We start from the raw sequence: 9,529 nt of genomic DNA on the forward strand, positions 1-9,529 counted from the left end.
GCGGGTGCCCGGGTCCCGAGGAGGCCCACGCCTCTGCCCTGGCGCCGGTGGAGGCAACATCTTCCTGGGTTTGGCCGCCGGCCCAGGCTGACTCGTGCCTTCCCCGATCCTGGCAGTGCCCTGCCTGCTCGGATCCCACACAGGCAGCAGACAGCCTGCATGGCACACAGCCGGAAGTCTGCTCTCCTGACTTTTGCTCACACCTCACCCAGCGGGGCCCACGTTCTCCCGTCCCTGGAAAAAAGCCTGGAGGCAAAAGTGAGCCTCGCCTCCCATTGATCTCTGTGGCAAAGGCGGGGAAGGACAGGATCCTGCAGCTACAGGCGAGACTCCTCCCTGGTCAGGATGCTTCCTGTGACCTCCCGGTTTATCTGTGGGCTCCGTGGTTGTGAGGCGGACACGAGCTGCCTTGTGTCCACGAGTTCCATGCTGAAGCCCTGTGCTCCACGTTGTCAGAATGACTGTGTTTAGAGAGAGTCTTTAAAGAGGTCATGAGGGTAAAATAGGTCACTAGGGTGAGTCCTGGTGTCCCGATAAGAAGAGATTAAAGCTGGGTGTGATGATTGCTGGAAACTCCAGAACTCTGGGAGGCTGAGGCAGGGGGATCAGTAGTTCTAGCACCACCTGTGCATTGGAGATCCTGTCTCAAACCCCACCCCCCCAATAAAAAACCAGGGTTGGGGAGATGGAATGGAGCTCAGTAAGAGTCCCTGGGTCAGTCACTAGTACTGAAGAAAAATTGTGTAGATCACGCCATGTGTGGCATTTTTTGGCAGCCCTGGCTGCTGAGAACAAATTTTGCCTTCCTGGGAGAACATGTATTTTTTCACTGCTCTTTCTCTCTCCTTTCTGTGCTCCCTTCAGAGGGTTTCCTGAATTTAGAGGAAGACTTGTGCTCTCCAGGGTTCTTTCTCCCTCTCCGTTCAGGAGATCCGCTTTTCCTCTGATTATCTGAGTGCACAGCTGGGCTGTCATTTTACAGAAGCCAGGACGTGGCTCCTGGGAGCCAGGGACTGAGGAAAACGGACCAGGGCCAGCGCCAGCGCAAAGCCCGAGGCGCAAGCGTCCCCTTCGGCTGCCCAAATTAGGCCTTGCGCTCAGCAGGGCCCGGTGCACACGGTCCAGGCTTCCGAGCGCCTCTATTTTGGGACAGCAGAGAATCACGCTCTCAGAGGTGCTTACCAAAGAAGGCGCTAACCCAGGAAACAAAGAGTTCGAAGAAGCGGGAATTGTGTTTTTATTTGACTTGGGGAACATAATATATGCAGAAGTCCCTGGCCCGGCGCTGCTAATGCCTAACCTTGCTCATTAATCTCTGCCTCTGCACTGACCTGGAAAATTGCAATTCTCCACACCGGCAGCCCCGACTCAGTGAGACAGAGGCAGCCAGCAGGAGTGTGAGGCTGGCTGAGTCCCACCCTCCTGCCTGGCAGTGGGGTGACCGTTTGCACCCAAGAAGCCCAGCCAAAGGACCTACAACTCTGGTTCTAGCTTTTTAAAGAACATATTGTCTATTTTTTTAAAAAGATAGGCATTTCATAAAATATGCTGCTCTGTGCCAGCATTTTTATGTCCCTCAGTGTATGAATTTATTGTTATTATTCTTTTCGCCCCATCACCAGATACGTTCTGCTCTGAGTGCATCTTACTCCAGGCTGAGGCTTAGGGAAGAAAATGCCATCCGAACAGGCTCCTATTATCAGTCCCTGAGGCTTTGGCTGCCAAGGGCAGGGGCTGGAGTTCTCAGGAGACACAAGGGCTCCTTGGCCAGCAGGTGGCCTTGTTGTGGCCCCCACGAGGCCCTGTGTCCATAGCTTAATGACATCAAGGGCAGCACAGTTGACAGATATTAGTTCTTGCAGAGCCCATGTTGCACTGTGAAAGAAGGAAGGACATTCTGCAAGTCTTGGCATTCAAATACTCCATTCTCAAGGCTCGCTGAAGTTAAATGACTGTTATTTCTTTGTAGTGTGCTAAAATTTCAGTCCTTTTATAGTACGCGGTGTGCTGCGACTCCTAATGAAGGAAAACTCCTACTCAGGACAATTATATCCCCATTTACTGCTTATGTGTAAATTTCTGGTCTGCAGGATTAGGCTTTAGGAGGTAATTTGTTTCTACCAAATAAATCTGAATCTGTGGTGAGCTATAAATATGTAAATGAAAGCCTTTGCCCACTCTGGGTACGAGCACACGGGTGTGATGAGGAATGTCTGTTAAAATGAAAATGCCTGTGCCTCCAAAGACTGGCACCACTACAGATTCGGAAGCAAATATTCTGGAGATTCATTCCCTACACCGAGCCCCGGGGTTAGGGCCCTACACACTCGTGTGGTCTCTGGTGCCAGGGCCTGAACCCAGGGCTGACACACGGTGAGTGTGACGCCCCCGCCCAGGGGTGGCGTACTTCTGAGTTATGCTGCATTTCAACTCTTTATTCTAACCCGGCCATCACGCCATCACGGAGCTTGTGAATAGCTCTGTAGTGCTTCAGGTGACTTTTCTTTGTGTCTGTTGGTTTCCAAGGAATTTATGCTGATTACTCGAAGTCTGCCCCTTAGACTGTGAATGCATGGGTGTAGAAAACCTCTCAAAAATGTGTTGTTTCTAGGCCAGAAGGGTCCCCTCCTCTCCTGAGGGGCGGGCTTTGGTCTCTGTTTGAGCACGGGCCTCCCCACGCTGGCTCGGGCCCAGCCCGAAGCCTGGCACACTCTCCGGATTAGCTCTCTCCTTTGTTGTGGGGCTCTGAAATTCTATGCCTTTTAAATATATTTACCTTTCTACTGTGCTTTCCTCTGGAAACCGGGGACTCGAGAGTGCTCTCTGCTGTCCCCAGGCGCCAGACTGACAACCATGGGAGGCATTTGGAGACCTGTCATATTCATATGGGGCTGTCTTCCGCGGCTCCCACTTCCTCACGTCTGGGTTTATGGTTCTCCACTCACATTGGCCCATCCAGTGATGTGTAAAAGACAGCCCACTTATGTAGCCGAGGAAGGATCTGTTTCATGCTTCCCAAAGACAGCCTCGTACGCCAACTGTGTCTCCGAGAAGGGCTACCTGAGCATGATCAAAAGCAGAAGCAGGGGCCCCTCGCTGTACCCGTGTATGAGAGGCCGAGGCAGTGTTTCAGGAGAGGAACATAAGAGCTCTCCGGAGTTGTGCAATCCAGAATCGGGCTGTGTCCCCCTCAGTTGCAGGTCGCAGCAGAAGGGAGTCACCAGTGGTCCTGACCCCTGGATGTTGTCTCCGTACGATGCTGGAGCCGGAGCGAGGTGACCAGTCCTGGTGGCTTGATGATGTTTCTGTCGGGGACAGGAGAGCCTAAAGGCGTGGGACCATTTCGCAAGTTTTGTGTCCCTTGGGTGAATGTGGGTTGGGGAGGAAGAGAGAGAACCAACAACATGGGATATAAGGGAGAGATAATGCCCACGTGGAGAGAGAATGTGGCTGGGAGGGTCCGGGGCTGTATGTGCCATCTCCAGTTGCACCTTCCGCTCTTGTTTTACACTACTTTGTATAGATGCTTAGCGTCCCCCTGCTTTATTCTCGTGCAGTTTTCTGTGTTTGGATGGCACTTTTCACAGTTATGAGCATTAGAAAAGCGCATGCCCGCCAGGTGTGGTGGTGCAGGTGGCCGGGTAGATTTTGATCCTTACTCTCTGTGCCATGAGGTGTTCCAGGGATGGACCTGACAGCAGGGCATGCAGGGCTTGTGGGGGTCGCGGGCCCAGGCAGGCACGCTAACCGTCAAGAACACCGGCTTCCCCTTGTCCGCCTTGTGGAGTTGCGACCTTTTCCACTAAGTCTGCTAACTGGAAGCTCATCCTCCTGGTGGCTGTTGTGGGCCGCTTCCAGATGTTGGAATGCCTGCATGGAGAAGAAGGCAGGTGTGCCCCAGGGCCCCAGGTGGATCCCGGAGACAACCAACAGACACGCAGCTGGGCACAGAGGGTCTGGGGAGAAAACCGCTGTGAGGCAGTTGGCTCACCAGCTTTCTTCCAGAGGAATCGGAATGAAAACTTCGGTCCCCGTCCCCAGTGGTACTGCAGGCTGGAGATGACAGTGACATTTGGACAGTATGTCTGGGGGCCCTTGTGGAGGCCAGGGTGTCCCTTCTGCCTTGTCCCCCTGCCAGGTCACCAATTTGAGAGTGTGGGCCATGTGGACCGCACGGAGGGCTCTCTCCTGGACATGGCCTTAGGAGCCTCTCCCCGCAGCATCCCCGGCTGCCCACGCTCATCACGTGGCTGGTGAAAGTGGCCCTGGCTGAGGTGCCTCTGCGTGGCCACCCGGGAGTCTCACCCCGATCAGACTCAGGCCACCTTACTGCCCTCGCCTCCTCCTCCTTGTGCCACGCAGGTCTGGCCCTGTGCCTGCACTTCTGACAAGGCGTTGATCTGCGGAAAGCAGGCTTTGGACAGTGATTTTCCTCCTCATTTCCTAAGTGCAGGGGCTGAGGCCTAGAAGGGCTGAGAACCTTTCCTGGGCTCACACAGCAGACCAGGCAGTCCCCGCATCTGGCCGCATCAGACCTGCAGCCCCACTTCTTCTGTGGCCTTGTGGGAGGGGAGGGTCAGGGCTGGGAGGGCCTGGCCCACCCCAGGGCAGGGACAGGAGGGTCGAGCTCCTCTGTTCCCTGGCGTGCCAGCCTGCAGGGGTCGCTCCGGGTCCCAGGGTGGATGCCTTCCCTGGACTCCTGTGCCTCCTTCCCTCTGCCCCGCTACACAGTGATGCCTTCAGAAGCCACACTGCCCCAGACCTGGCCCTGCAGGTGCTAATTCGTTTATCTCAGTCCACCAGCTTCAAGTGTAGATTGGACACTGGTGGCCAGCGCTGAGGGCTGTGGGCACCCCCAGCTCACACTCTGGTAGGGCCACGGACAGGAGTACCCAGGAGGAAAGGGCAGGGCTGGAGGGACGGACGGTGATGGCCTGCTGCAGGCCCAGGCGTGGGACTCCCCGTGCAGGGAAGGGACCCCAGAGGCCTTGGGCCTCCCCGTGGCCCTGCCTCACCTCGCCTCCTGCAGCCTCCCCGGCTCCTACGGAGTTCTGGGTGTCCAGAGCTGCACTATCCTTTCCTGGCCGCCCCAGGCCCTGAGGTTGTTTGCCACAGACCCCGAGGAGCTGTTGCTTCTTGGCTGGCAGTGCGCCCCTGCTCTCTTTCCCTGTCCCTGGTCTGCTCCCTGTCTCAGTGTCTGAGGGTGCCGAGCTTCCCCAGGGAACGGGGGGCTCTCCCGACCAGAGAGAAGGCAAGGGTTCCCTAAACACCCCTGGTTGCTTTTTAAACACTGCTATTTTTCAAGCAAGGGACAAGCAATACATCACGTCTGGCTGAAGGCGTTGGTTTAAGATATCGTTGGAAAGCTGGTCTTTAGGACCCAGCCTCACTGCCTCATTGTGTGTTCCCTAAATCTACACAATTTTCTCCCTCTGCATTTGTCACTTGTCAGAAAGTAATGTAATTGGCTTTTCTGTCGCTTTTATGAAAAGGAGAAGACGAATCAGGCCCTTGAAAACCTTCCGGCTGCAGCAGCACTGTAAGCCCGAGAGACCTCTTGTCTCCCTGAATAGCAGTGAATCCTGTTTGGTGTGGTCCAGTCCTTGGGGACGGGGATTTGGGACTGTGACCCTCGGGAGCAATGACGTTCCTGATTCTGAGTCCCCAGGCCAGGGCGGTTTGTGTGGTTTGTGTTTCACATCCGTGCCTTCCTTCCGCACCCAGGCTGACAGGGTAGCGCTAAGTAAGCATTAAAAACTGTTCTTTATTAGTATGTTTTTTCAGTACATACTGAGTGCATTCTCCGTGGGGAGTCGGTACCCGGCATGGCACATCTCATACTCTGGATGTCACTTTCCCCTCCTGCTTGCCTCTGTTCTTGATTTCCTGCTCGTCTGTGAAATATCTGTCTCCCTGCTTCTTATTCCCTTTTACTTTACTCTGTAATTTGTTTATACTTTGGGTTTCTCATGTAAGAGAAACGGTGTGATATTTATTTCATTTAATACAATGATCTCAAGGTGCATCCATTTACCCTTTTTTACAGCAGAGCAGTACTCCACTGTGTAAGTACCATGTTCTCTTTATCCATTCATCTACTGACGGGCATGTAGGCCGCTCTTTAAACTTGGCTGTGATGAGTTGTGCTTCCATAACCATGGGCGAGCATATATCACTGTAATGTGATGTCTTTAACTCTTTTGAGCAGATACCTAGAAGGGAGTGTCTGGGCTGAATGGAATTTCTGGCTGTAGTTCTCCGAGGCGTCTCCACACTGATTTCCACAGGGGCTGTGCTAGATTACACTCCCAGCAATGCGGAAGGGCTCCTTCTCCCCCCAGCCTCACCAGCACTTGCTGTTATTTGATTTCTGGGTCACAGCTGTTCTTTCTGGGGGAAAGATACACTCTCAGTGCTGTTTTCACTCGTGGCCGGCAGCGCTGAGCATTCTTCCTGTACTTATTGGCTGCTTGGGCCTCTGAGAAGTGTCTCTGAGTTGCCCATCTTTTGACTGCCTCCACTTGAGTCACGGGAAGCTCCTACCCCATGGTTCTCTCCCCGTGTTCCCTGCAGTGTAGACCGAACTGTAAGCGGCCGGGGATGTGGCAGGGGACAGCTGCCCCGTCCTGGGTACCATGTGCACAGGGCGGCCCAGAGTCCCCTGCCGCCACCCTGGACACTGAGAAAATCCAAGAGGGAAGGACAACAAACAGTTCCCTGGCTCAACCGCCCGGCCTGACACGGGTGAAGGTGGATCCGGGGCTGCAGGTAGAGCCTGCTGTTTCTGGGAAACCAGAGCGGCTTGGGAGGGTCTGGGAAGGAGGCGCCACACAGGACAATGCCGGAATAAGTGTGCAGTGCGCTTGTCTGTCTGTCTGTCAGCCTATGGTGCATCAGTAGGTCTGTCTGTCCATCTGTCTGTCATCTAGCTCTAGCTCTAATCCGTCTACCCATCGCTCACCTGTCTGCTTTATCACCTTACCTGTTGGCCTCTGCCTCAGTGCTCTCTGCCTCTGGCACTCTGTGTGCACCCATCTCTAGTCCACATCTATTACCCACCTACTCTCTCCGTCACAGAGGCAAGGAGAGGAGAGAGGGAGGGAGGAGATGGTCGCCTTCCTTCCGGTGGCCGCATCCACGCTGTTAGGACTGTCACCCGCCCTGCGAGACGCCCAGGCCGCCTGGGGACGGTCGGCTCAGCTGTGCACCCTGAGACGGCCCTGCTCTGGCTCCAGCTGCCCAGGACCTGCTTTGTCACTGCCCCTGTGGACGGGCCAGGTCCGGGGAAAGGACCTCCTGATAGCCTTCAACTCAGGCCACCTTTCCCCTCGGGCTCTGTGTCCCGGCCGGCCAGGGGTCCCATGAAAAAGCTGAGGAAAGGAAGCCTGGGTGACTCTGATGCTCTTCTGCCTTCACTGGCCCAGGGAGCTGAAGGACTCTTTCCTTGTCAGGCTGGAGGATTTTATTTATTTGTTTTTACTGCTGGGTGGAAAGTTGCCCAGTCAGTGCACAGCACAAAGTGACACTCAGACCACACCTTCCCATCCTTCCTGCTTAGGTCTTTTTGTCAGAAGTCACTACGGCAAGAATGGGTTAGGTCCTCCTGCCTCAGCAGGCGCGTGGCTGATCCCGCCTTAAAGGACCGTAGGGTAGCAATCTGTGAATGTTCAATCTGTGAGGGTCAGACGGAGTCCTTCGGTCATGAGGATCATAAAAACTCAGACTCGGAATCCAACAGGAAGTTCTCACTGGCCTCAGGAGCAGGTGCGGAGTCTCAGGGAACCACCCTGTGAATACGGGCTCCCCTGGCCCAGTGCTCGGGGCACAGTTTGCATTGTGTCTCTGTGAGCCTTCAGGAGAAAGCAACAGCACAGATGTTATCTAAAAACGATGGGTCAACCATGGCCAACGGGAGCGTAAAATCCCACAGAGCTGGTGTGGAGGTGCTCACCTGTAATCTGAGCACTCTGGGAGGTAAGGCAGGAGGATCTCAAGTTTGGGTCTAGCCTGGGCTATTTGTGACTTAAATCCTGTTTTAAAATGAAAAAATAAAAAAGGTTGGTGATAGAGCTTCGTGCAGAGGCCCCAGGTTTAATCCACAGTACTACAAAACAAAATAAAATCATGTGCGGAAAATATATGGAGTGTCCACCCCGTGTCCCACTTTTCAGGGTTCCCCGAAGGCACAGAGCTGGGGCAGTGAGGGCAGTGGGTTCTGAGCTGTCCGGATGCCCAGGGTCTAGGCCAGGTGGCAGCAGTCACGTGTCGCATCAGGGCCCCGGCCGCCACCCCCCTGCCGCCGCTGACCGCCCTGTGTCTGTTTCTCTGCTGCAGACGGCCAGAAGAAAGTCCAGGAGGATTTCGACATCGACATGGACGCGCCCGAGACAGAGCGCGCGGCGGTGGCCATCCAGTCTCAGTTCAGAAAGTTCCAGAAGAAGAAGGCTGGGTCCCAGTCCTAGCGGGGTGGGGGGCCCTCCTGGTCCGCCTCAGACCCGTCAAGCAGTTCGCAGAACAACGCCGCACAGAGAAGCCCACACCTCGCACACACGCACCGTGACCCCAGATGCATGGTACAGAAGCCGTAGCGCGGCGGCCTCCTGGGCAGGCGGAGCGGCGAGGCCGTACGCAGCTTAGTGTCTGTGTCCCCCCAGCCCCTGACTGTCCCTGCCGTTGTAATAAAAGGTGTTGAGACAGTGGCCCCAGTGTCGCCTTGGTCCGTCTTTATGTGAACCAGGAGGTCCGGGCCCGGTGTCTGTCTTCCTCTTCCCTTCGGAGTCAGGGAGCGAGCTCGGAGCCTCGGTGATCGCTGGTGCTGGGCGTGGGCGACGTGTCGCCGGCCTCCCGTCTCACATGGGGAGCGCGGTGGTGGTGAACGCAGCCTGTAGCCGGGTGCCAGGGCCTCAGCAGCTTCTCCGGGGTTGTGACTCACTCTGGGGAACAGAGGCGGGGAGGGCGCCGCAGCTGTGGCTGGAGCACGACCCAGATGTGCTCAGGTCTCCACGGAGCCCTCAGCCGGCCTGCAGCCCTGAACCTGCAGCCCTGCTCCTGTGAGGCTCCGCGGGCCAGGCCGCGTCCTCCTGATGCCCCCACATGCCCAGCTCTCCCAGTCCCCTGCTTCCTGTCGGGGTCCCCATCACAGGCGTCCTTCTGGGCAGCTTCTGGCCTCTGTCCCGCCCTGTCACTGCCCGTGGCCCCGGGAGCCCATTCTGTGGCCAGCTGGAGTGGAGGGGTCCCAGCCCGGAGCCGCCTGTGGCCATCATGTGAGCTTTGCCACAGGAGGACTTGATGGGGAGTCACTGGGGTCTCCAGCGTCAGGGAAGATGCTCCTCCCTTTGCCGGCTCCTTACCTGAGACTCAGGGTAGAACGTGAAGAGTGACAGGGGAGCAGGTGCCCTGTGTGTGTGTGAGTGAGCAGGCGTGCCGGTGTGTGGGGGTGACGTGTGCCAGGCTCGGATGCAGGCAGAGCTGCCGGGGCCCATTTTATGGCCACAAGTGCCCGGGTCGAGGAAAATGGGCACACAGGAGC

At 56.0% G+C, this 9,529-nt stretch overlaps 1 protein-coding gene across 1 annotated transcript in view; it reads left to right on the top strand.

Moving 5' to 3' along the window:
• Positions 1 to 8,699, top strand: part of Pcp4 (Purkinje cell protein 4) — a 49,675-nt gene extending 40,976 nt beyond the window's left edge. Inside the window, exon 3 of the mRNA XM_010636468.3 lies at positions 8,335 to 8,699. Coding sequence (XP_010634770.1) covers positions 8,335 to 8,462 — 128 coding nt within the window. The 3' untranslated portion in view covers positions 8,463 to 8,699. The remainder of the gene's footprint in view (positions 1 to 8,334) is intronic.
• Positions 8,700 to 9,529: the final 830 nt, after the last annotated feature.

This window comes from Fukomys damarensis, unplaced genomic scaffold (genome assembly GCF_012274545.1).
Source record: "Fukomys damarensis isolate Sample0158 unplaced genomic scaffold, DMR_v1.0_HiC HiC_scaffold_24, whole genome shotgun sequence".
NCBI classification, from domain to species: Eukaryota; Metazoa; Chordata; class Mammalia; order Rodentia; family Bathyergidae; genus Fukomys; species Fukomys damarensis.